Raw genomic sequence first — 27,705 nt, forward strand, 5'->3', positions numbered from 1 at the left:
TTCTTTTGTGCAGGAACTCAGGTTGATGGGTAATTTCCCCTTAACAAGAACAAACTTCCCTGCCTTCTTTACCCTATCATTGTTCATACGAACAAAGAGGCATGCGTCTGTGGAGGGCCCAGAGAAAAATATCCTGCCACGGGCCTCCAGCAAGAAACGCTCTCCAAGAGCGGCCTGCCCTGGGGCATTCCCAGCATCCCACAGAGGATGCCAAGCCCATTCATGGCAGAGGTCTGCTCCCACCCACTTGTCTACTTCATTGTCAGAGGAAACCCACGCACGCCCTTTCCGCTGGTTTAAGCTTCCCCTGGGCTCCACTGATACTCCCTAGTAAAACCACATTGAACCTGGGTACCACGTGCCAGGCCTAGTGACTGGGGTGGAGCAGTTCAAAGATGGAGACCTGGCACAGATGCTCATGAGCCCAATTAAAATGAACCACGGCAAGATGTTCTACAAACCACACCACCAAGCAGAACACTCAGAGGCTCCCCCTAAGCCCTGCCTCCACTCTTCTAAACCAGCCTCTTCCCTTTCCAAACCTCGGTTGCCTGACCTGTAACATGGGGACACTAATACGCATCTTGGGGAGTTGCTGGGAAGATTCAAGAGCAGGTCTGTAAGATGCCATAGCAGTGCTGGACACAGAGGGCCCACAGAAGGGCTGGAACATTTGCGAAGGACCAGGCCTGGCCCTGCTCTTTGCAACAGGCAATGGGGCTTTGGTTCTCTAGAGGAAGACAGATTCATGGACCTAATGTGCACTACGATTTGTTTACTTTGTCCCCATATACGCCTTTTTCCCAAAAACCCAGAGTGTTTCTTATAAGGAGAGATAAGACAAAGTGAAAACAAGTCATTTAAAAACCAGTAACAGGGGCTGGCCCTGTGGCCGAGTGGTTAAGTTCGCGCGCTCCGCTGCGGGCGGCCGAGGGCTTCATTGGTTCGGATCCTGGGCGCAGACATGGCACTGCTCATCAAACCACGCTGAGGCAGCGTCCCACATGCCACAACTAGAAGGACCCACAACGAAGAATATACAACTATGTACCGGGGGGCTTTGGGGAGAAAAAGGGAAAAAAATAAAATCTTAAAAAAAAAAAAGACAAGTAACAAAAATGAATTTGAATTTCACCAAAATGAAAAACCTTCAGGCTTCAAAGGACACTATTTAGAAAGTAAAAACACAAGCCACAGAATTGGAGAAAATATTTGCAAATAGTATATCTGATAAGGGACTTGTATCTAGAATCTACACAGAACTCTTTAGGATCCAGCGTTAAGAAGATAAACAACCCAATTTAAAAATGGGCAAAAGATCTGAATAGATATCTTTCCAAAGAAGATATCCAAATGACCAATAAGCACATGAAAAGATGCTCGACATCATTAGTCATTAGGGAAATATAACCAAAACCACAATGAGATATACCACTTCATGCCCACTAGAAAAATAAAATTAAAAAGACGGAAAAGGCCAAGTGTTGGTGGGGATCTAGAGAGATTAGAACCTTCACATGCTGCTGGGGGGAATGTAAAATGGTGCAGCCGCTTCAAAAATGGTCTGGCTAGTCCTCAAATGATTAAATGTCGAGTTACTGTATGACCCAGTAATTTCACTCCTAGGTATATACCCAAGCGAAATGAAAAACATACGTCCACACAAAAACTTGTACATGAACATTCATAGCAGCGTTATTCATAATAGCCAAAACGTGGAAACAACCCAAGCGTCCACAAATTGTTGAGAAGATACATAAAACATGGTTTATCCATACGATGGAATATTATTCAGCAATGAAAAGGAACAAAATACTGATACAGCTGCAACATGGATGAATCTTGAAAACACATGCTAAGTGAAAGAAACCACTCACAAAAGTCCACATATTGTATGATCCTCATTATTTGCAATGTCCAGAATAGGCAAATCCATAGAAACAGAAAGTAGATTAGTGGTTAAGGGGCTGGTGGAAAGGAAAATAGGGAGCGACTGCTCATGGGTATGGAGTTTCTATTGGGGGTGATAAAACGCCCTGGAATCAGATGGTGTTGATGACTATACAACTCTGTGAATATTTTAAAAACCAGTGAACTGTACAATTTAAAAAGGAGAATTTTAGGACATATGAATTATATCTTTATAAAGCCAGCATTTAAAAAATGAAATCTGTAGCGACAGACAACACATAATACTGTTTTCAGGATGACCTATCATTATTATCATTATTATAATTAACAATAATTCCTGGTCCACTCCAGCTGAAAGCAATCCTGCTCCCAGAACACCTGTCACCTGTATCACTTCTTTTTTTTTTTTTTTGGAGGAAGATTAGCCCTGAGCTAACTACTGCCAGTCCTCTTTTTTGCTGAGGAAGACTGGCCCTGAGCTAACATCTGTGCCCATCCTCGTCTACTTTATATGTGGGACGCCCACTACAGCATGGCATTCCAGGCGGTGCCATGTCCGCACCCGGGATCTGAACTGGCGACCCCCGGGCCGCTGAGAAGCAGAACGTGCGGACTTAACCGCTGTGCCACTGGGCCAGCCCCACCTGTATCACTTCTGATCTGCAGGTACCTGGAAGGTGAGCTGCCCAGATCGCTACAGAGCCCGGCACACATGTCTAACTGGACCGGGGGGCCTCTGGGCAGCTTCTCTGAGCTGACAAGCAGGAGAATATCCATAGGACAAGCCACATACATGGCTGTCTCAGAGACGAGCTTGCCATACAATGTTTTCAGTTTGGGGGTCAGGGACTGTGATGTAGGGAGGAGGCAACATTCCATCTGCCGCCCTGAACCCCCCCCCCAGACTCCCTCGTTGGCCTCTGGAGCTTTAACAAGGCAGTAAAAGCTCGTGTGCCTCCCTCACCCCCCACTTTTCTTTTGGCAGTGGCCATGAGACAACATCTTCAAGCCAGTGTTGCCACACAAGCAGCCAACACCCCTGGTCTTCACCGGGAGAATTGAAGCCCCGGTTGGATTGTGCATAAGAAAGAAACCTCTGTTGTGTGAAGCCCCTGAGATTTTGGGGTTGTTTGTTGTGGCAGCTCGTATTAATCATCCTGACTAATGCATTGCCTTTTAATGAGTCCAGTCTCTCTGGCAGGCTCTCTGCGGCTGGGGGCCCTCTGGACCCCTCCTCGGCCTCTCACAACTCCACAGCTGGAGTTCGTGTCTGAATGATTTCCTCATTCAACAGCCTGATTTCAAAAGCACAGACAAGGGAGGGGAAAGCCAGACGACAGCCACTGCTGAGTGAGAGTCTAATGTACCAGTTTCTGCTGGTATTTCTGACCCTTACCACTACCCACCCACGTGACAGGTGAGCAAGCTGGGGCACCAAGAGGAGAAGAAACTTTTCCAAGGCCACGCAGCTGAAAGGGGCCAAGTGTGGCTTGGAACCCAGGTCTACCTGGGTTCTACAACTCGCCTTCTCACGGCACTCTGCTGCCTGTCTGTTAGATCTCCAACAGCTTTCAGCCCATTCCAAAGCCCACCCCGGGCCGGTGTCCTCTGATGGGCCCCCAGAGCAGAGCTGGCCATGTATGGGCCACTGATGCGGGATTCTCGGCAGCGTCCCAGGAGTGGACTTGGCCTCTGGGGGTGGAAGCCTTCAGGCCGGGGTTTGAAATAGGCTCCGGGCACAAGCTTTAACTTTAAGCAGGGACTTTCCAGCCAGACTCCCAGCAAACATACCATGTCAGACACCACGGGACACAAGCCAGCCAAGCGTCGGCTCCCCAGAAAGAGACACGAGGCAGGAGAGATGAGGGGCCCACGAAAGGAAGCTTCCCAGGGCTTCCTCATTGTCTCATTCAAACCAACTCATGACGATTGGGAGCCATGTGTCCAGCACTGTGCTGGGGCAGGGAACACAGAGAGCAGATGCCATCGTCTCTGCCCAATGAGCTAACAACCCTGCCACCTACAGCAATGACCCTCATCCTAAAGGCTCTGTCTTTCGCGGGGGCCCTCTACCCACTCTGTGACTCAAGATGAAAACGAGGAAGTCACTTGGGACTCCTCCTGCCCGCTCTCCTTCACTTCGCACACCTGGCTGTCCCCTGAGAGCTTCCTCCTAACATTTCCCAGGGCCCCTGTACCTCTCATCCCCATGGCCGCGGCTGCCCCCCTGTGCGTCCCCATGGCTACCATGGCCCTTGTGGCAGCTCCCTGGATGCTCTTGCTTCCAGGCCTTCCCCCTCCCCATTCTCCTCCGTGTGGTCAGAGGGATCATCCTAAACCGCAAATGGCATTCAGAGCCCTAACGGCTCCCCACTGCCGTGAGGATGACGTCGAACTCCCCAGCGTGGTTTCCAGGCCCTGCTGCCCACAAGGTCCCAGTTGCCCGCCCTTTCCACTCCCACAAAACTGACCACCCCACACCCTTCCCCACCTCTGGACCAACACTTCTCAACCTCGGAACCACTGATATTTTGGGCCAGACAGTTCTCGTTGTGGGGGCCGTTCCGTGCATCACACGATGTCCAGTGGCATCCCTGGTCCCTACCATGAGATGCCAGTAGCATATCCTCCCAGTTGTGTCAATCAAAAACCTCTCCAGGCACTGTCAAATGTCTCCCAGGGAGCAAAACATCCCTGGGTGAGAACCACTGCTCTATACCTTAGCCCATGAGAGGCCCTTCTCCTTTCCTTTCATTTGTACCTGGCTTCCTCCTCCTCACCACATTAAAATTGGATTCAGCCGCATCACCTCCCAGCAGCCTCCCTGGCTCACCCAGACTGGTCTAGGGGCAGCTTCTTAGGACCATCCCTGCCCCCCCCACCACTTCCCTGTGCACAGTCCCACCACTGCTCCCATCACCCTGCATTCGACTGATCTGTTGATGTGCTGTCATCCCCTCTGAGAGGCGGGCTCCTCAGAACCCCTCACCGGGGCACAGAAGCACTCACCACACAGACCCAAGAAGCACAACAGGCCAGTGAGCTCAGAAACCGTCCAGGTAGGAGCGATGGCCCCTGACCAGAGGTAGGAGTGGTCTGTGTAGCCAGTGGCATTGGGCTGAGCAGGGACACAGAAGGGAGCAAGAGGAGTAGGGGGCAGCACCTGCCAGGTGAAGGGACTTGCTGGGAATAGCCTGAACAAAGGCAATGAGGTGTGGACGTCAAGATGAAACTGGGAAATGGCGGGGCTGGAGCCCAGTGTGGGGGCTGTGCAAGAGGAAATGGGAGAAAGGATGCTGGAGCAGGAGGAGGCCAGGTCGTGAAGACTCTTGGATGTGTTCTGCAGCCCAAGATGTATTCAGCAGGAGGTGAAATTAAAAAAAAAAAAAGTTTTTATAGTCAAATAAGTTTGGGAGATGCTTTCTTAGCAGTTAAACAGGTTTCTTTATTGCAAGACTTGTGAGCCTTTAATATGCTCACACGCCGGGTGAATCTTTACAAGGGGGAGACGTGGCATGCAGCACTGCCCCCACGAAGTTGACCACAGAGGTGTTTTTTTCACAGAGCTTCTCAAATGATCCACATCTACAGTCTACCCGCTGGAAAATGCTGCTAGGAGCTGAGACACGTGAGCTGCATCTCGAGGACGGGCCTCAAGGTAAGGGCGATCTGGGTTTGGGGACAATGTCTGGGAGTTGTTCTAAGTTCTCAGGGCCAATGCTGGGGCCTCAGCCACTAGCTCGGCTGCTGTCCTGGCCTCTCGTTCCCCAGCACCTGGGGCATCTGCAGCACTGACAAGGAAAACAGGTTTCTGAGAGTGACTACAGGAAGGCCTGGGAAGGCAGTGCAAAATTTATTGTAGGAAAACAGTTGGCCCACGGGACGCTTTGACCACCTCCCCCAGGCCCCTGGGCCATAACATACGGTGTGGTTTAAATTTTAAAAATTGAGGAGTACTTAAGGAAAAAATGTTGGCAGGCTCTGAGGCACTTGTAAAACCGTATGAGCTGATGGGGAGTGTGGGCCCCATCCCTCCGGGAGCTGGAGGCAGTGCTGAGCAGGGCTGGGGACGTCTGCAGGGCCCAGCCTGGGGTCTGCTAGCAGAGGCTTCTGGACAAGGTCGGCTGGGGGGAGAGAGGGAAGCAGCCCCACGCAGCAGCCCTTGGATAGGCCAAAAGAGCCAGCAAGGCCAGGCACAGGAACCACTTCATCCTCACTGCACATCACAGCCAGGCTGGTAGATGCACCAGGGTGGGGGCAGCGGGAGGGCAGCAAGGGGACAGGGAAGGGGGAAGACGATAGTGCCCCACAGGGGAAAGACCAAGGGCTCCAGGATCATCCCAACCAGGGCTTGATCCCAGCAGTGGGACCTGGGACAGTGACAGCCCCTCCTGAGTCTCCCCTTCTTCATCCGGAGGATGAAGCCAATAAAACCACATCACGTGGGGAGAGTAAGGACTAAGTGGAGTGGCGCCTGCACACAGTGGGTCCTCAATGCATATTAGTTTTCATTATTTGGGGGGAACCCAAGTGGGTAGGCAGCTCCAAGGGGGTGCAAATGGAGAGCTCGATGGGCAAAGCTGAGCCACAGTGAAACGGCCTTTACTGAGGGCAGCTGAGGATTCTATTAGCTGTGCTGTCTTACCAAGTTACTCTCCTCTCTGGGCCCTGGCAGCCGTCTGTAAACAAGGCCATCTACCTCTCATGTCATGGAGGCTGGAACCGTCACTGATAACGCCAAGGAGGTGCCTGGCACACCCCTGTTCTTATTGCCTCCAGGGAACCAATCCCCCAGCATGGTCCCTCCTCTGAGCTCAGGGTGCCTGTCCATGCCCCCGGTGTTCACTCTGTTTCAAGTGGTGGCCAGATTGAAAATGATCCGCCCACAGGCTCAACAACATGTCATCAGCTGCAACTGTGGGTGAACTGGGACCCTGCTCAGACGTCTCCTCCTTGACCACTTTCAACCTCAGAACCTTCACAGATGCCAGTGAGGTCTGTTATCTGGAATAAAGCCTGGCAGCGCTGCCCACTGGCCCCACAGATAGAGCGGGCAACACCTTGTACAGAGCGAGCCAGCCCTGTTCAGCAGCTGGAGGTATATTATTAGCATCGACCCTTTCATTTCTGAAATGTGCAAAAGCACCGGGAGTGTTTGCCCTTCGCATAAAGAGAAGCATATGATTACGATGGAAGTGGAGGTAGAGAAACGCAAAGGGAAGCAGGGAGAGGATGACAACCGGGGTGGTGGCTCAGCAGGAGTAATGACACAGGAGACACCTCTGGGTGTGAGGCTGGGCTGGCCCCCACAGAGATGCCCAGTGGCCGCCTGCTGGAGAGAAGCACACCTACTCCTGAACAAGGGCTCATCCGGGGGGTGGTGGAGCCCCACACACTCAAGGCCCGTGGGACCTCCATAACATCTGAGCGGGTGAGGCAGGACCAGAGCTGCCGAGCACCCCCTGCGACCTTTGCTGAGAAGAACATCAAGGTGAGGCTTACTCACCTCAAGGGACTTCTATGTCAGGTAGACAAAACTTATGAAAATACAGAGACTCTCTCTGTGCCGCGGACAGGAGAGGGCCTGATTTTAAACAAAGGAGCCACAGTGGCTTTAAGCCTCTCGTGTCACCCTGGACGCCTTCACTAGGGGGCTGCAGGCTTTCAGCAGCCCACCTGACGCTGGAGGAGCTGCTGCGTGGGACCTGGATTCCTTCTGTCCATAATCCTACCTCTGTTGCCTGAGTGGAAGTCGGCCTGTGCGGCTGCAGCGTCCATGTCTAATTGCATTCAGCTTTAGTCAATCATGAACGGACACGGGCCATGGGGATTAGCGTCCCCGAGGTGGCAGGCGGTGGGGGTCTTTTGAATTAAGCTAAATGAGAATCAACTGATTGATTAATAATCTTAGGTGGGTCAGGGGCTGCCTTTCTTCAGGGGCTGAAGGTCACATCCTGGGAGTCTCTACATCTCATTGGCAATACCTCTCTCCCTGACTGGAAGCATCTCTCACCTTCTGTTTCTCATTGTTTGGTTCTTGTCTTGTGAATCACTTGTCATTCCCTCAGTGTGGGCTTGGAGAGGACGGACTCTGTGACTGTCCAGTTTGCAGGGACACTCTGAGATTATCTGGTCAAGCCTCACCCATTTTATAGCAAAGAACACTGAGGCCCGGAGAGAGGAAGACCAAGGTCACATGGTAAGCTAGGGGTGGGGCCGGTTCCTGACCTGCCTGCCTGTGTGTTGCCTCCTCCTGCCACATTGTGCGTGGATGGCTAGGACCCCACCACACAGGCTGTGGTGACCTCAGTCCACCAGCAGCCTGGGACATGTGGAGCAAGCTTCCTGGGGGGCTAGTACGCACAGTGTCTAGGTCCTGGGTGAGGACGAAGACACGGCTGGCCCACAGGGATGTAGGACACGCCCAAAGCTGTTTGCATGTGGGTCTCATCTGAGGCTCTTGAGGCCTCCAGGAGGTGGGTCTGGCAGGGATGGCCACTTTTAAGAAAGGGAAACTGAAGCCCACTGAGGGAACATGACTTGATCGCATGGTAGAACAGCTGGGAGAAGAACCCCAGTCTCTCAGGCCAGGCTCTTTGAACTGGATGGAGAACACATTTATCTGTTATGTGGGGCGTAAGAAGACACAGGTTCCAGGGAAGCAATACCTCCAGAACCCCGGGGTGGCGCTGCCCCTATTCCTTCAGCCATAGGGGGTGCTCCTGAGGTGAGGTCAGCGTAGCCCCTCACCCTTCAGATACTCCAGAACATAATTCAGAGTACTCTGCACTCTGTTACGAATTCAGTTGACGTTGCTTCTACCACACAGCTTCAGCCAACCCCTTTCCATCCTGATCACCCCCAGATCCTTCCCCTCCACACCAACCTCTCAGAACCACCCCAGCTGTGCCCCTTTCTTCTGGGCACCCTCGACCCCTGCCTCCGCCATAAATGCTTGGGTGTAGGCAATGGGCAGCATGAAGGCCCCCAGAGGGGCCTGGGCCCCCAAGAAGTAGGTCTCCTCACCCCAGGCCTGGACCACCCACCTTGGCCCTGCCAGGCTTATGCACCCTCTGGTGGAAGATGAGAATTCTGGATCTCTAGAGACCAATGGCAGCCACCAGCTGGGCACCCACGTGGCCTGGCACAGACTTGGGGCCCATATTCCTGGATTCGGCCTCCCATTCCTCCTGCTGTGGGGTTGGACAGCCTCTTACCTTTGGGGTGAGGTACTTAGTCATAATTTCCTTCCCTTTTTCTCCCAGTTTTTCATCTGGAGTAACTTCATATTCTGCCTAAAACAGAAGAAGGAAAAGAACAATAGATTTGCTCATGAGCTTCTCATAGTTCCAGAGCCTTAGAGGCCCCTGGAGAAGACACCTCAGAGGTCACCTGACCAGTCCCCTCCTCCCACAGGGCAAGAAGCTAAGGCCCAGAGAGGGGAGAAGACCTGGCTAAGGAGCCCGAACGTCCCGTCCACCCTCCTCTGCACCATCCGTGGACATGTGCTTAGAACAGTGGCTTCCTCCCGGACCGCACATTAGAATCATGGGGAGCACACACTGGTGCTTGGGCCCCACCCCACACCAACTGAGGCAGATCTGCTGGCCACAGGGGCCAGGCGCTTGGACAGTTGGGGTCGAGAACCACTGACTTAGACAAATCAAAGGAAGCCAGTGGAAAATAATGAGCCACCAAACTGGAAGTCCCCACTCGCCCCAGAGGCTGCCTTAGGTCACAAGCTGCATGCCCTTGGACAACTTCCTTAACCTCTATAAAATGCAGATGGAAGAAGCACAATTGTGCAGCTAGAACGTGATAAAGCTCTGAGCCCAGAGCCAGGCACATAAAACAGTCAATTAACAGTTGCCATAATTGTCACCACTGTCATTATTACACCTCACAAGAGAAAACAATAATATGGACACCTTACCTTTTGCAGCTTTTTGCTTTACAAAGTGAACATACAGAGATCTCAGATGCTCTTGTCTGAACCTCAAAAGAGCCCAGGGAGTGACAGGGGAGGGAGGGGCTACCACTGTAGGCCTTCATCTGCAGATGGTCCAGCAGAGCGGCCCAGGGTCACTCAGGGGAGGTGGCAGGGCTGCGACTTGGACCTCCAAGTGCAGAGCTCTTTCTCAACACCAAGGAATTGAGGACTCCAGATGGCCGGCCAAGCTAGGGACCCAGCTCTGGAGCAGCGAGGCCTCCCAAAGACGGACCTTTTCATTTTCCTTGACCCAGAGGGGCTCCTTCACTCACATCTGATGCATTTGCCAAGTGGATGAAAAGGCCTCCAGCAAATGAGAAGCCTGGGTAAGCCTGCCTTTCTCATTTAGACAAGGGAACTAATTGCCAATTGTTTATGACCGTTTCAAAATCCACCACCCAAGGATTTGTCAGCCTCAGTCCAAAAGTACAGCTATTTCTAAAGAGACAGAGGAAATGACATCAGCACAGACAGACTGAAGATCCCTCTCCAGCCATCTCACTGCAGAGTCAGACGCCCCAGCCCTCCCGGCCCAGTTCAAGGCAACCTCTCAAACCCAGTGTCTAGGGTACAATTAACCCCAGGCCAGCCCAGAAGACCCTCCTGGAAAAAGGAGAAGCGTGGGCTGTGCTTGGAACGCCCACAGAGGTGGCCAGGCACGTGTGCCTCCAAAGTGAGTGAGTTTCCTTGTATTACTATTTCTCTTCTGATGGAGAATCAAGATTCAGTGATTTTCTCCAAGGAAGAAACATTAACACTATGATTGTTTGGATCACAAGGCTATGGGATAGTGGTTCTGGAAGGATTCCAACACCCTCACTTTACAGAGCTGGATACTGAGGCTCAGAGAAGCAAAGTACTGGCACAAGGTCACACAGCTGCTTGAAGCAGAGCCAGGACAGGCGCACAGGCCTCCTGACTTCCACTGGGCCACCTGCCTGACAGCCTTTCTCCCCAGAGGCCAATGACTCCTCACCCTCAAGTGGCCTGGTGGCACTGATCATTTCTTGATGATTTGATTTGATTGATGCTTTCTTGAGACCCTTTAAAGAGAGAAGGTGGCTTCTTCTTCTTGAGTTTCTCCTCTTATTTCCTCCCTCTGTGCTCTCCAGTAATCCCCCCAACCTCACACACAGGCATGCACGCACACCCACACACAGAATGGAGTAGACTATAGGCTCATCCTATAAGGTAGCTATTATTCTTCCCAATTTACAGAGGACGAAACTGAGGCTCAGAGAGGCCAAGTAACCAGTTCAAATACAACAGAGCTAGCAAGTGACAGGCCAGGAGCTGTGTCTCTAAAGGGGCTGAGAGCCTTAAGGCACAACTGACCACCCTTGTTCTAGGTTGGGGAGAGAGGTGCCGGGTGCCCTGCTCCCCTGGAAACCCCGCCCAGTGGTCTGGCACCATGGGAATTTACCCAGAATGCTTTGCAAGGCCCAGGCCCTGGGCAAATGGCCGACCAACTTTGGGGTAACTCAATCCATGCAGAACCCTGGATTTGCACTGTCCCAAAATATATCCGTGAAGGAGGCTCTTTTAACCAAATGGAGGCCTAAGGCTCACTAATCAGCCTCAATAACCAGCTGAAAATATTATTGCTTTGGGTACTAAAACCCACGTTAAAAAAATAACATCACTTTCAGGTCAGCTGCCTCCCAGCAGAGGCCCGGCTGGGCGGCTGGGCGCCACGGTTCCACAGGGAGGCAGCCAGGAGCACACGGGGACAGGCATCCCCGGGCTGGATCAAAAGGCCTTTCTTTGAGAGTCCATGTCAGGTCACCACCACTTGAAGCGCATTTGTGTTGGGAGGCAGAAAACCAACAGAAGGCTTCCAGTTGGGCTTTCCACACTGATTAGGTCACCTCGAGTGACAGGCCATGTCTCCGCAGGGACCCCCAAGAGGGTCTCCTGGGGGACACATCCTGAGAGGCCACCTACAGAGAGAAGGCACCATGGCAGCCCAGTGGGGCAGGCAGAGCTCAGGCCAATCACACTGCCCGAGGCGGGGGACCACCCGGGAGCCCACTGCTACGAGAAAACCCTTGCCCAGGTAGTGGGCAAAAGCTGCTGAAATCAGCTTGAATCAGAAAACTTAAGCAGCAAATAAGAGGTTGGGCCAGCAGCCTAGAGTTTTGCAATTGGAGTTCGCTCGGGAAATGGCAGCCAGACAATGACTTCAATGAAGAGAGAAGTCAACCACATGCAAGGATGCCCCTGTGACCTCCCTCTGTAAGAGAGTCCCCTCCCAGCAGAGAGGGTGGGGGGCCTTATCCCCTCCCCCAGCAGAGGGGACACACAGCATCCTCTCCACTGCAATGACCGCTTGAAACCTTCTCCCGCCCAGAGCTCAACCCTAACAGCCAGAGAGCCGAAGGGCACCGAGGCCAATCCCCTCGGAGTGCCTTTCTCCTCCCCAGATACACCCAAGGTGCCAGCCGAGGGAGCCCCCACTTAAGGAGTCTCTTCTCTGCACTGTGATTTATGCCAAACACAGGAACGGCCGCGGGAGGAGACGCTGCGCCAACACAAAGAGCAGAATACTACACTGAGTCTAAGGCAAAAATAATTATTTATGTACCTGTGTCTGCCAAAAGGCATAAACATCTGTGTACATTTTAGTTTATAAACCTAATATTTCATCTCTTGGCCTGCTCTAATTGCATCATCAGTCTCAGAAAATACATCCTCTCTCTTCAAACACATTTCCCTCTGATGATTTTTACAAACACGAAGAGTGCAAGCCGGTCAAGGGGACCCACCACGTTTTCAAAGCAGCCGGCACCGGTTTGAAGAGCAGGGAGTCTGAGCTGACTTCCTCTCAGCCTCTGACTAACTTTAGATGTCACCTCCTTCTCCCGGGAGACCTTCTCCTGCCCCGACAAGAAGATGAAGTCAGAGATGCTATGAGGTCTTGCCACCTCTGGATTCTGTAATTACCGATGTGGTCAGCTTTTCCAGAGTCCTCGCGGCAGGGACAAGTGACGTGCCTGGCTGGCAGTGATGCTCACCACAGCCCTTTCTGGAGAAACACCCAGCTCCACCCACACTGGCTTCGGCATTTTGCCTGTGCTGACTCTGCAGGCTGGGGGGCCCGCACCTACCCCTCCGGAGCCATCCTGCCCCCTGCTGCAGGGCAGGCGAGAGTGATGGGGGGGGTAGCTGTCTGCTGGCTCCCTCTCTGTCTGGGCACCACAGGTGCCTGCACCCTCTTCTGAAGATCCAGCTATCAGTCCTCTCCCTTGTCCCCTCAGGTCTAGAGGTGGCGAAGGCTCAGACCTATGGCATCAGCAGGTAGCACTATGTCAATAGCCCTCCATTAAACTCTCCTTCATTCCCATGTGGGCGGGCCACCCAATCCCTGCCAGGACCCTGACTGAGATGCTGAACAATGCTTCGGATGGGTGGACACTCACCTTGCACCCTCCCTGCTCCCCAGCTAGAATGAAGAAGCCCTGCAGAAGGCAGTGTCCTCCAGGGGCCCCAAGATCAGATGGGCCTGGTCAGCCCCAAAGCCTGTGCCCACCTGGGCAGACGGACTGTTCTCTGATCTCTGCCTGCCATCTGAGGAGCCCTCTTGGGCCTGGGTCAGGAGGGGATTCACTGGCTTCCTGTGGGACAACAGATGGGACAGGACCAGAGAAAGAAGGGAAGGAAGGGCAGATCCCTGGCCGAGTCGGGATATAGATGAGAGTGGTAGGAGTGACCCCAGCCCTTACTGACAGCACCACAGCCACCAGCTTGTGAAACGTGTCCTGGCTGGGGCAAACACTGAAAAGAAGGAAGGGGGAAAGGGGTGCTGCCCCCTCTCTCCAGTGGAGGTGATCAGCTTACCAGCAGCTGTTCAGAGTCCCATAGCCATGCCGTCACCTCCTGTCTGCCCATCACTCTTCTCCTGAGAGTCTCAGCCCTGAGTGGATATCCCCCACCCCCACCGCCACCCCTGCACTGCCTCGTTGCTTCTCCTCCTTCCCCACTCCCAGAATTCTCTCTCTGTCCTCTCTCCCCACCAAGGCTCATAAGGCCACCAGGCAAAGGTCTTCGACTCTCCATTACTCTTTTGCTCTAAGTGAAAAGAATCCCAACCTAACCTAGCTCAAGCAAAACTGTAACCTCTTGGCTCCTGAAATCCAAGAATGCATTGAACAACCAAACTGTGGGAAGAATGGAATAGCCAGGCCCAAAGCACCAGGAACCAGGGATGTGAGCACTTCTGGAACACACTCTTATCCGTGAGTGTGTGTGCGCGCCTCATCTTCAGTGCCGACTGGCTTGCTTCAGAAGTAGGAAACATGGCAGTCAATGGCTCCCAGGTTTTTTATTTTAAGCCTTCTCTACCAGAGAAGGACTTCCCCTAAAGTCTAGAAATCCCGGAGAAAGGATTCATTGGCCTCCATTGGCTCACAGGCTCACCCTTACTCCAATCAACTATGATTTGAGGGTGACATCATTAAGAACATGGTAGCTTCTAGGAGAGCCACGTTGTTTTGGAGTATGGGTGGGGTCCCCAGGAGACTGGACAATCCCATAGACATCCACTATATGAACATATTTTGTAAGTAGTACTTTTTCAAGATGACCCTGCTCCCAGGGTCTGGCATCACCAACTGCTCTGGGGGTCTCTATGTCCATCTGAAGAATGAGTACCACGCTCCACCTTCCCTCTTTGGGAAGATCACAGCAGTGATAGAAAGACAAAGAGAAATACTGGGCATGACTCATAGATAAGAGAAGCAGAATACTTAGTTTCCCTGGTGAGGCATCATTTCACAACAAAATTTCAGGATAACCAGGCATATCTAAAGCCGGGTCATAGCCCTCTAATTTCAAGTGATTTTCTATAGTTCTGGGCTAATGAATGGCTTAGAGTGCCTTTTAGCATTTCCTGACGTGAGATTTCATTTGTTGTAACCTCATATTTGTAGTCATCAGTCTCCAAGATGCCTTCAATAATCCTAGTCTCCTGATGGTCACGCCCTTGAGAAGTCTCTGTCCATAGTGAAGAGCATTAACCTATGTAACCAGGAGGATATTAGGGGAACGACATTATGGGACCTCCGAGACTAGGTTATAAAAGACATTGAAGCTTCTATATACTCTTTTGGATCACTCACTCTGGGGAAAGCCACCCATGTTATGAGGACACGTAAGTAGTCCTATGGAGAGGTTCACATGGAAAACAATCGAGGCCTCTGGCCAACAGCCAGCACCAACCTGCCAGCCACATATGTAAGTTTGGAAACAGACCCTCCAGCCACAGTCAAGCCTTCAGATGACTGCAGCCTCAGCCAACATCTTGACATAACCTTTTGAGAGAAATTGAACCAGTAGCACCTAGGTAAACCATTCCCAAATTCTTGATCCACAAAAACTACGAAATAATAAATGTTTATTGTTGTTTCAAGCTGCTCAGTTTTGAGGTAATTTCTGACACAGCAATGGATAATGAATACTTAACAGGTATCCAAGTATCATTTCATTAAAAATTCTTCCTTATTTATTTATTTATTTTTCGATTTATCATTTAACAAGGAAGCAAGCTCCATGAGGGCAGGAACTTACTTCTGCTCACCCTGTAGTCTCCAACTGCTAGAACAGAGTGTGACGCGTTGGAGACATCCAATAAATATGTGCTGAGTGAATCTGGCTGAGTATCTGCCAAACCCCAACCCCAAAGAGAAGAGACCTGAAAATTTTAAGTTGCACCCAAATGTGGGGACAGGAGGGTTTCAAATGATCTGGTGTGCCATCAAAGTTCCAGAAAACAGGTTAGAGAAGCAGTGCATGAATCTTTAAGGAGTCCATGACGAGACCCTCTTGGCCCCGGGGAGGTTGACACTAGCCTGGAACCCCTTCCGATCCCCTGACCAGCTGGGCAAACTCTCTTCACCCTCCAGAAGCCAAATCTAGTCACAGCCTTGACTCCATTTCTCTGTGGGAGGGCTGCACAGGAGTCTTTCTCTGGCTCCCAGAAGCATTGTGATGAATGATGCACAAACCATTCTGCTGCCCCCAGGATCATCCAGGCCCCACTTTAAAACAGCCACAGTCTTCTACTGGTCTTGAGAAACTCAGACATTAGGACTGAGCAGGAAAGCAGCCTTTCCTGGGGGCTACATCAGAGCCCAGTGAGGACAGGGTATTTTTAATAAACTCCACTTGACAGAAATTCAGCATAGAGGTGGGAACCATGTGGACGGTGCTGGCTGAGCCAGAGAGCACTGGGGCGGTATGCAACACCAGGACACCGCTACCTCCTCCCTCCTCGGAGTTCCAGTCAGGATGGAAGAAAAAATGTATTTCAGACGAGAATTGCGCCAGCCCTGGAAAACTCAATAAAGTCTCCATGCGTAAAAGAGGTGTTCCAAAGGCTGGTCATTTGACGTCAAGGTGGGTGATGAAAAGGCCTCGCTAATTCCCAGGGATGCAGACAAAAACACGAGAGGACGGAGTCAGCCTCTTGCGAGTGGCGGCTTCGTTAAGGCATATGTAAAGAGCGTTTGTTGCGTCAGCACCAGAGCCAGACTTACATTTCCTTTCCAAAAAAAAGCTCTTGGTACAGGCCCAGCACAAGGGAACGTCTGCACGACCAGAATGAAAATGGGCATCCATTGGATTTTTTTTTTTCTTCTTCTCAAACTGACTATAAGTGTCTAACAAGACATGTGGCTGGAAAATTCCACTGGCTCCTGGGTTTAGCCTTGCCCCGCTCTGCCTCATCAACTCTCTAAACAGGTCCCAAAGCTGCTGATGCTTCACCTTTTCCAAATGGGGAGCAGCCTTGGTCCAGGATTCAGTCTTTTGTCCCCATCTCTCCTCCATCCACACTCATCTCCTTGGTGAGCTCATCCAGCCCATGGCTGTAAATACCAGCTATACATTGACAACTCCGAATTTTCTACTTCCAGCCCAGATCTTTCTCACAAACTCCAGACTTGAACACCCACCTCCCCTCGAACGTCTCCACTTGGATGTCTGATAGTCATCTCAAGCTGAGGGTGCCTAAAATGGAGCTCCTGATCTTCCCCCCTCAAGCCCCCCACAGCCCTACCCTTACTCCATCCTTCCAGTTGCCCATGTCAACCTTTTCAAGTCATCCATAATGCTTCTCTCTCAGCCCCAGGGCATCAGAAAATATTGTTAACTCTGCCTTCAAGACATGCCCCAAATCCAACCACTTCTCACCACTGCCGACTGCTCCCGCGCTGGCTCGAGCCACCATCAGCCCTCACCTGGACGGCTGAGGGAGCCTCCTATCAGAGCTCCCCGCTCCCACCATAGTCCCCCATAGTCTGTTCCCAACACAGGAGCCAGAGGGTCGTTTAAAAGGACCTAAGTCAGACCATGCCGCTGTTCTGCTCAAAACCCTCCACTGGCTCCCCCATTTCACGCAAAGCCAAAGTCAAGGTTCTTTAATGGCACAAGGTCTTGCATGATTGACACCTGTCCTAGATCCCTCTGCCCCTGCTCCCTCCACTCCAGCCACCACACCGTTGCCTGCAGGCCTTTGCACTGGCTGTTCCACTGCCTGAGATGTCTTCCACCACATACTCACCCAGCTAACTCCCTCAACTCCTTCCAAGCCTCAGTCAAACATCACCTTCTCAGAGACATCTCTGCTGAGCGCCCTACTTAATCCTACAACAGTGTCCCCATTTCCACACTCCCAACCTCCCTTCCATGCTCCAGTTTTCTTTTTCAATCCCCTTTATCACCTTCTAACCTTCTGTATCGATACTCAGTTATTATGCTTCTTGATTATGGCCTCTCTCTCCCTGGAGAGAATGTAAACATCATGAGGGCAGAGATCTTGGCCCATTTCATTCAGTGGTTTATCTCAGGGGCCTGCTACTGTGCCTGGCAGAGAGGATTTTTCTTAAACGAATGAAAGACTAAAAGAATGGCCAGGAGCATGATCCCGGGGCTTCTCTTCCTGCTCCAAGTGAAGGCCTTGCCAGGGTCAAGGTGTTCTGTGAACCCAGGAGAAAAGAAAACAAGACCCAGGTCCTGCTAAGGGCTCACAGGCCACATAGGGTTGTGAACACTCCGGGCACTTTGAGGTGGGCTGGGCTGGGGGCTGTGGATACATCTTGGCCAGTAGCCCCCAAGTCTGATGGCGACAAAGACCCTGACGAGGGGAATCCTTGTGACATGTAGTGGGTCTGCCAGTTCACAAACGAAACAGAAAACCCAATGTTCTCCCAGCCTGGCTATGGGAGTAGGATTGAGAACAGAATCAAGGAGTCTTGGCTTTTCAGATTTCTGGGTCTTGATTTAAGAAAATGCAATCTAGGAGAAGTAGTACATCACTAAACAGGCTTGTGGGGGCGCTGAGGGATTGCTTTGCAAAAGGATTCATGGTAGGTCTACTTTCAACAAAGAGCCCATCCCACCGAAGACCCTAGAAAGCCTGATCCAATTTGCCAGAATCCACGTCACCTCAGAGGCAGCATGATGTAGAGGAAAGAGCAGTGGGTTGGGGGCCAGGAGACCTGGGTTCAGGCATAGCTCTGCCACTCACTTCTGGTGTGACCCTGGGCAAGTCACCGCCTCCACTGGGCCCACATCCTGAGCACTGACCATCTGTCAGGTGAGGCGTTGTAGGCTGAGGATTCAGAGATGATGAGCTACATTACATTGTGCTACAAAGAGACTTCTGGTTAGCAGAGGAGACAGGCACCCAAGTAAACCCTAATGATTACATTCACTGGGCATCTGTGACATGCCGGACACTGCTCTGAGCAGTGTGAACTCATCAATGCCTCTACCACCATCAGATACAAGTGTGTCTCCACTTACAGATGAAGACGTGAGGCACAGAGAGGTTAAGCACCTGCCCAAGGTCTCACTGCCAGCTGGTCTGTCTCTGGAGCCTGTGCTCTCAGGCAAGATGCCATTCTGTCAGAATGGCACAGTAATGAGACTCAGGTGCATGTCGGAGCAAGCACCTGGAGCAGAGGGCACAGCAGGGAGAGAGGGTGGTCAGGGAAGCCTTCTGGGAGCAGAAAGCAGGAGAATGAGCAGGTATTCACCAAGCAGAGAGGACATGGGGAGGCAGTTCAGGCAGCAAGAGTGAGGGAGCCGGGGCCAAGAGGCTTCAATCAGCCTGGCAAGTCAGAGCCATCACAAGCAGTGATGGGGCCAGAATGCAGGGCTCAAGAAAGACCCAGAGGAACCTCCAAGGATGAAAGGGAGGGCAGGGGCCCATCAGTGGAAGGTCTGGTAAGTCAGCCACAGAACTTCAATTTTATCCTGGTGTCAATGATTCCCAACCCTGGATACACAGTACAGTCCTGGGAGATTTGAAACATGCCAATGTCTGCTACAAACAATGGCCAATCTAGTAATGGGTACCCCTAGTGCCAAACTGTGGTCTCCAAGTAGCATTTCTCAGTAAAAGGAACCAGGGCTCCTTGGAGAAATGACGGACTCCAGGTTTAGGGCAGGAAACATACAAGATGAGCTCAGAACATCATATCACACCAGACAGCAAGGTGGCTGCCAGTGATTAAGGGTCCTCTCATGAGCTCAGAAGCCAATCTGAAGGGCTCCAGTGGCCAATGATGAGACCATGGAGCACCAATAAGGATAATGACTATCATGCATCAAAACACATTCTTTTTTAAATCCACATGTTTGAAACTCTAACTGGTTATTACTATTGGAGGATGCTAGTGAACCAACTGGGTACTTTGAAAACATAAATACAGGAAAAGAGTCAAGCATTTCCCATATGAACTTTACCACTGGGAAACCAAATAGTAATCGAAAGGACGCGGGAAAGTTAGCAAATGAAGAAAGAATGATAGACTTAGAATGTCACCATGTTGCAACCCCTAATTAATCAACAGATTTAGGTATTGAATGTCAATGGCTACTACCATCTCAAAAAGAAAGACAACCAGATACCATATAGCCCCTGACAGAAGAATATGAAACTACTTATGAAGTCAGTCCCCACCACCCACCAAAATTGAAACTGAATCTGACCAAGTTTCTAGATCCAATGAGCAATTTACAAGAAACACAGAGGAATCTGTCAGATGACACATGGGAGTGAGAGCGTAAATCAGACTATGGGACGCTCTCCTGCATAAACAAGGGGAGATGGTTATAAACTGTTAAAATACGCATCTATAAAAAGCATGAGAAAATCAGAAACTTGAATATTGACTAATATTTGAAGATAGTAAAGAATTTTTTTTAGCTGTGATAACGGTATTGTATTTTTTCTTAAAGAGCCCTTATTGTTTAGAGATGCATACTGAAATGTTCAGAGATGAAATAATAAATGTGAGATCTGCTACAAAATGCTACAAGAGGGGGGATGTGGTGGAACAAGATTGGCCGTGAGTTCGCAATTGTTGAAGTGGGGTGAAGTGTGCCTGGGAGTTCATTATAGTATTCTGTCAATTTCTACTTTTTATAGTTCGAAATTTTCCATAATAAAAAGTTATGAAAACAGTAGGCCCCACCTCCAGAGATTCAAACTAATGAGTCTGGGCTTCAGCTCGGGCACTGGTATTTTTTTAAGGCTCCCCTGGTGTTTCGACTGTTCAGCCAAGGTTGAGAATTGTCGTACCACATATGAGATGCGCAAGAACCTGCTCTAAGACCAAGGCAGAGGCTGAGGAGGTGAGGGAACTGCTCTGGGAGAGACCAAGGAGCCAAGCACAGGGTCCTTGATCAGGAGGGGAGTGGGAGAGGACAGAGACAATGGAAGGATTTCAAGGTTTGGGTGGCTGTGAGGTGCTCGTCCCTGGAACAGAGAATACATCAGAGCTGGTAGCTGTGGGGACCTGGGGGAAGGTGCTGGGTTTGTTTTGCACACGTTGACTTTGAGGGGTCCCATGCAACTTCCTATGGAGACCTTCAGTGGGCAGTTTGTCTTGGTCTAGAGATCCACATGGAGACCCTGAAGCAGACACAGAAACTTGGGCCCCAAAGGGCTGTCCCACAAACCAAGACAGAGGTCGGAATGGCTGCAGCCAAAGATGGCATTAGGGCCTCTAGGAAACCACAGCATCTTGGCTCCCTGCCCTGGGAGGGGGAGCCTGGATGACCCCATTCCTTTCATGACTGGTCTCCATTCCTCACCGCCCCACCCCTTGTCCACCTTCCTTTGATAGAAACCCCAAGAGCAGTGAACCAGGCTGAGGGGCCCTGCCTTCTTGGGCAAGTGCCGAGGGACTCCTGCATCTTCCTACATCCTATCCTAAAAGCCCCTGCAGATCAATCAGCATTTGTTAAACAAATGAACGACCAGTACGTCTGAAGGAAGTCCCCATGGGGTAAGGAAGAGCACGTATGCCAGCAGCCAGTGATGCCAGCAGCTGTCAGATTGGCTTGAAACAGCCAACACATGGTCATTCCACAAACATCTACTGAATGCCTGTATGCGCCCCATACAGCAGGGGTGAGCCCAGGGTCCTGGCCTCAGGGAGCTTGCATTCTGGCAGAGAAGCAGACAGTAAACAAAGACACATACACACACAAGCTTTAGAACTTTAGAAAATGGGTTCTCTGCTCAGGAAGGGGTCGTGGAACCCGAGAACTACCTTGGGGTGCTGGGAAACCTGCCCGACTTCCTCAGGCGCTCCCCTGCATAACAACCCAGGCTCCGGGAATCAGAGAACTGACACAGCCTCACTTTAAAGCAGCAGCAACCGAGGCCCAGAGAGGAAGGTGGCCTAACCATGGTCACCCAGCAGGTGTAGACATGGAGACAAGTCTGCATTCTCCAAGTCTGCAGTGGAAGTTTCTTAAGCAACCAGTTTATTCTTCACCCTTCTAAACCACATGGTCTGTCTTTTCCTCCAGACGAAAACAATTGCTGATCACAGAGGACCAAAGGGCCTCCTCCCAGAAGCAGGGACTTACCACTGAGTCCAGGAACTGAATGTAACACTCCAGCCCAGGTCTGGTTTCACAGAACTGCCGGAAAAGCAGCCTCCCAATTGGCTGCTTGTCACATAAACTGCAGTAATCTCTTTCTGGAGAGAAGAAGAGAAGAATGTGGTCAGACCCAGGAGAGGGCCAGTCGGGGCGGTCCATCAACCCACACCTGGATCCAGAGCCCCAGATGGATGAAACAAGGTGACTGGCAAACTCTCAGGACCCCTTATTTATTTCCAGGCTCTGCAGACTCAGAGGGGGGACCAGGTCAGTGGAGAACAAAGTGTCAGTTATGGCCCAGCCTCTACTCCCCAGCCCACTCCCCCTCCCTTTCCAATGCCCTGATTTCTATATGGAGAGGCCAGCAGTTCCAGAGACTATGACTCCACCCCTTGGCTGGCCAATCAGCATGTCACATTCCCTGATTATGGTGACTGGATAAGGGTGGCAGGCATGTAACCCAAGCCGGTAAAATCAGAGTGAACCACGCTGGGCACGCTGAGCAGAGGTGCTCTCTCTTCTTCTGGATGCTGTGGTGCCTGAGTGAGGTCAGGGTCTGCTGCAGTGTTCTTGACACTGCAAGAGAAGCCGCTGTGAGGATGAGGCTGATACATGGAGGAGTCAGAGCTGGGAAAATTACAAGAAGTAAATAGAGTTGGTGATGTGATGAATCTCTGGATCAAACCATGCCTGCAGCCCAAATCACATCTGAAAAGCTTATTTATGAGCTTTGCTTAGGGCAGTATGAAAAGATTTTAAAGTTCCTTGTAATTCAAAGCATGCTAATGGATACAGCAAAAATAATAATAATTTCATTGTTGCCCAGTTGGAGGAAAGCCCAGTCTTAGGATGCTTCAAATTATTAAAACCCTGCATTTCCAAGCTAAGGAGCTATAGGCATGGAGACAGAAAGTGACCAACCCTCAGCCACTCAGTAGCCAAGAGAGTTCTGAAAAGAAATGCAAGGCAAGACTCCAAGCCTGGAGGCCCAGTGACTAGGGTTCTAGCCAATGATTTTCTATGTGACTTCAAGCAACTCACTGACCTCTCTAGGCCTCAGTCTTCCTCTGAAAAATGTAGGCATATGTTGGAGGTAAGATGGAAGGGTCCCTTCTGGCTCTTCCTGCAATGATGCTGAAGCCTCTGCAAGAGGCTTTCTCTGGCCAAAAAGACGCTAAAAGGACTGAGACTCATTGCCTCGAACCCTCTTAAGCACTGCACATTGGCCCTTTGATCCTACGGCTGCACCGGAAATGGTCAAGTGACTTTGTGGGGAAACTAGGAAGAGAGTGAGTTAGTCCTTGGTTAGGAGAGCTACCTAGATGGAAGGAATGACTATACTCTTGCCAAATGTGGAGGAGCCAGGACAATCGTTCCCCTAGAGGGGGTCTCTCTGGAGATACAAAATACAAAAAGGAATTAAAACACAACCATCATGTCAACTCACTTTCATACCCAAAGAGTTCACCCACAGGAGCAGAGCTGTTACCTGTAGGAGGGTGGAGGCTGTTAGCATGCGTTCTGGAGCTAAACCACCTGGGCTCAAATCCCAGCCTCACCACTCACTGCCTGTGTGACATGGGGCAGCTGACTTGACACTCTTATCCCTCAGTCTCCTCATCTGTGAACCTGAGACAGTAATTGCACCTATCTGCTAGGACTGTCATGAGGATTAAATAAGATAATGCACAGAAAGGACTCAGGCCAGAGCCTGGCCCACAGGAAATGTTTAATAAACACCATCTGTATCATCATGGATATGGGTTTTTCGGTCTGTTCCATCCCCCTTCCTTCAGGGAATCTCCTCTCCCCAGGTCTGTAAAACTCCAGCCCAAGGTTGTAAGGAAGCCAACTGCTCCCAAGCCTCAGGGATGTGTACATGACTCCATCCTAGACGATAAGAGCACCCTGTCTCCCAACCACACAATAGGTTCAAGGATGGGCACACGACTTAGTCCCAGACAATAAGGTCTCTGTTTCTGCCACAGTGATAAGCTCAGAGAAAGACATGACTCAGTTCTAGCCAATCAGAGCCCTCCTGTCTTCTGGCCCAAATGATAGGTTCAGGGTGTGTGACTTGACTGGGCCTTGGAGTCCTTCCATGGCTTTTGCTAGAACTTCTGAGAAAGACATTTGCCCCTCTCTGGGATGACGAGGGCTTAGGGCCAGTCAACCAAGAGCTGCCACAACTGGCTTTTCCACTAGGCAGCGAGAGCCACAGAGAATGAAGCAGGGGAAGGCGGAGCTGATGGAGAAGAGAGAACCCAGTGCTCGAGTCATAGGAGCACCTTAAGCCAGCCGACCGAGGCCAGCCCGGGGGCTGCACGTTTATTTACCTGACAGACTCTTTGCTTAAGCCAGTTGGTGTTGGGTTTCTGTCTCTTGCAACTGAAAGAGCAGTGACCAGGCATACAGGCTGCGTAGTTTTACAGCCCACTCCGATATCATGTGTAAACTGCCTAAGGGCCGGGGACTATTTTTGTAGGAATTCACCAGTTCTAAGTATAGTGTGTATAAGAAGGCACTCGAAAATCTCTCATTCTCCCCTCAGTGGATACTTCATCAACATGGATGAGCCACCTTCCAAGTCTGCCTCTTGGCCCCCTCCCCACGTCGTTTGGGGACCGAAACTAGCCTTGGACTATTGCCTTAACTCAGTCTACCTTTCCATGCATGGATGCTTCACGAATAGCCACTCCAAAAAACATTTAACCCATCTCAATGTGTGCCAGCATCGATGGGGGTGGGGAGACTGGGATGCGGTCCCATCCCTCAGGGAGCTTGGATTCTGTTGGAAAGCGGGCGTGGGGTGTGCGTGAGCAGACAAGATCCCAAGTGACAGTAATAAAATGTCAAGTGAGATGAGTGTTATCGTCAGCCACAGTAGGGAATCTGGGAAGGAGGGAGCCGAGAGGGTGACAGGTCTGGAGCCCGCACCTGTTAGCATGATGCCCTGCAGACACAGACTGCATTCTCTTCTTGCTACCTCCCACTCAACCTGATCCCCCGAGGTGAGGAAAACCAACTTCTCCATCCTTTCCCAATCCACTGAACTTCCCCAGCACAAACACAGAAGGAAAGTAAATTACCTTGTGTCAAACTCCAATTTTCTTCAATTATGGCAGAGAGTACCGCACTGCTTACATGATTTGAGCAAGGTGCCCCTCCCCACTTCCAAAAGCAATTATGAGATTTCGTGTACCATATTGTGATTCCTTAAGGGTTCATCTGACAGGAATTTTCCTCCCCATATGGCATTTGCTGTCAGTATGGAAACAAGGCCGCCACACACTCTCAGCACAGTAAACACCACGTGATTCCAACACAAGCTGTCAGCACCTCAATTCCATGTCTCTCCCAGCTGTACAGAGGATTCCAGGCAAGAAAGCCACTCATCAGAAGCCCAGGAAGAAATAAAAGGATCAGTAATTATCTATTCGAATTCTTTTCTCAGCCTTAAATACAGATAAATGGGCCTGTCTTCTGAGGAAGCACCACCCCCAACAATAAAATCAAAATGCAACGTTTGCAGTTCCTTTGGAAATGGAGAATGAGGACACAGAAGGAAGAACATGAATTTGGGGATTGATCAAGGTGACAGGAGGAGGCGCAAATCAAAGTTCTTGATGCATCAAAGCAAACTAGAGGTGCGTGTCACTTCTGGAAAGTCCGACAATGCTGAAGCTGGAAGCACGAGGAGCTCTACAATACAGCTCCGGAGGAGACCCTTTCTGATCGGTTTCTACAGAGGCCGGCCGTGTTGTTGAAATCCAGCTTGGAAGGGCCCTGCCCACAACTCTTCTCCAAGCGTGGTCTGTTAGGATTGGTGAGGAGCAGTGTCCAGGACACAGGGCACAGCCTTTCCTCTCTGTCCCTGAATCTCTCCGTCTCCTGGGATGCTGTGCCCACAGGCACACATACACTGTCCACAAATGTACATACACACTGGCTCTTCTGGAACATGAAAATCCTGCATGGGGCCATGTGCCTCATTGGTCTTTCCCTCCAAGCCAGAAAGAGGCTGTTGATGTAAGATATGAGGGGCACCAGGCCCCCCTGCCTCAGAGTATCCACTAATCACCTAATCATTCTAGCTTTATTCTTTTGGGTCTTTCATTCATTCAGCAAACTCTCTTCCACGGTTTCCTGCCTTTTGATATTAGAAGGTTCCTTCAATTTTAAGACTGTTATTGAATTCAACACCTGGGTATGCGTGGATGAGCGAGTGGGAGGAGACATACGTCATACCCATTGGCAGATTAATGATCCAGTAACAGACTTGGACTTAACAGCTGGTGGTCAGCTGAGACCAAGAATGGGGGCGTGGTCTTTGTGATATGTGACTGTGTTTGGCCTTGGTCACAGTAACAGAGAGTCCCATGACTACAGGAAGGTGACCGGAAAGGGGAAGGGTCTAGAAAGCCCACTCTAAGCCTAGGACACTGAGTTGTGCCCTTGATCAAGGGGCAGAATGCCCCCAGGAAGGGGCTGGGGCCTGCCCTGCACCCAGGAGGGTGGTGGGAGACATGTTTGAAAGGCAGGCTGGGCTAAGCCAGGAAAGGTCTGGACTCCAAGGCCAAGGAGACTGGAATGGACTCACTGCCCTACCACGGATCGATGATTTTAGAGCACAAATGATTGAACTGCAGTGCACAGAAAGGTGGGTGAAGATGAGGTGGGGAGTGGGGAGGCATCTACAGGGGAGGTCACCACTTTGGGAGCCACTGCTGCGTGTGCAGGGAGGGTGCAGCCTGTGTGGCTGGGATCCTGCTTTGGTGGGGAGCTGGATGCAACTGGCTTTAAGAAACCACGTGTCATTTGTTCCTTCAAGGTTTTGACACTCCCAAGCATGCCTACAGCTGGCCCGGGAAGCCAGGACTGCCACACCTTCCTGCAACACACTGACCTCCAGCCATGCCTCAGGCAGAACCACTTCTTCCCAATGGACAGTCCCATTAGTAGGTTGACAGACACTGGCGGGGCCCCGACTGTGCACTGTGTCCTGGGCCCTGTCGTGGGCAGCCCTGAAAGCAGATGAGAGAGGCACCACAGGCTTCACCTTTGTCCTGAGCAGTCTGCTCACTAGCCGAGGCAGGAGGGAGGCACATTCACAGACAGGGCTGGGAAGAGCAGCCATAGACAAAACCGCGTAAAGCAGGACTGCCAGGAATGTCCCCGAAGGTGTGTCGGCAGAGGAGGCACAGACTGCCCTCATGACGTTGGGTAGGTTTCAGGGATGGCACCCATGGGAGAGCACACTGTAGATGGGAATGGGAGTGACGGGGCCACCAATGGCAAGGCCACAGGGGAGAGGCCGAGCACTGGGGAAGAAGGTCAAAGCCAGAGAAACAGGGCCAGAGGTTGGGCGAAGGGCAAGAAGCCACAGCAGGGAGGGAAGTCCCCAGGTGAGAAGCCTGGAGGACCAAGAGGGCATGGCAAAGCATGGGGCAAGGTGCGTTTGAGCAAGAATTCAGGGCCAGGTCTGTGACCACTGCAGGGAGCCAGTGACAGACCTTCAAGAGTGGCTTAAACTATATGGCAATTCCTCAAAAAATTAAAAATAGAACTACCATATGATCCAGCAACCCCACATCTAGGTATTTATCCAAAAGAATTGAAATCAGGATTTCAAAGACATATTTGCATTCCCATGTTTATTGTGACATAGTCAAGATGTGGAAACAACCTAAATGTCCACAGACCGAAGACTGGATTAAACAAAATGTGGTGTATGCATACAATGGAATGTTATTCAGCCTTAAAAAAGGAGGAAATTCTGCCATATGTGACAACACGGAGGAAGCTAAGGTAAGTGAAATAAGCCCATCACAGAAGGACAAATACAGCATGGCTCCACTTATATGAGGAATCTAAAAGAGTCAAACTCCTAGAAGCAGAGAGTAAGG

At 51.0% G+C, this 27,705-nt stretch overlaps 1 protein-coding gene and 1 long non-coding RNA gene across 10 annotated transcripts in view; one reads left to right on the forward strand and one right to left on the reverse strand.

Annotated features, from left to right (window-relative positions):
* The window catches only part of GRK5 (G protein-coupled receptor kinase 5), a 219,470-nt gene that overhangs the window by 47,873 nt on the left and 143,892 nt on the right, over positions 1–27,705 (reverse strand). For 5 of the 9 annotated variants that reach the window (XM_014849237.3, XM_044749935.2, XM_044749949.2 and 2 more), the window contains 2 exons: positions 21,785–21,897; positions 9,129–9,206 (listed from right to left, as the gene is read on the reverse strand). In XM_014849237.3, the coding sequence (XP_014704723.1) occupies positions 9,129–9,206; positions 21,785–21,897 (191 nt within the window). The remainder of the gene's footprint in view (positions 1–9,128; positions 9,207–21,784; positions 21,898–27,705) is intronic. The other 4 variants (XM_070482324.1, XM_070482319.1, XM_070482333.1 and 1 more) reach the window with 2 other exon arrangements.
* On the forward strand, positions 26,181–27,607 carry LOC139040010 (uncharacterized). Its single transcript, XR_011493569.1, has 3 exons — positions 26,181–26,459; positions 26,631–26,757; positions 27,468–27,607. It is a non-coding gene; the product is annotated as an uncharacterized lncRNA (long non-coding RNA).

The sequence above is a fragment of the Equus asinus genome, chromosome 2, assembly GCF_041296235.1.
Source record: "Equus asinus isolate D_3611 breed Donkey chromosome 2, EquAss-T2T_v2, whole genome shotgun sequence".
NCBI lineage: Eukaryota > Metazoa > Chordata > Mammalia > Perissodactyla > Equidae > Equus > Equus asinus.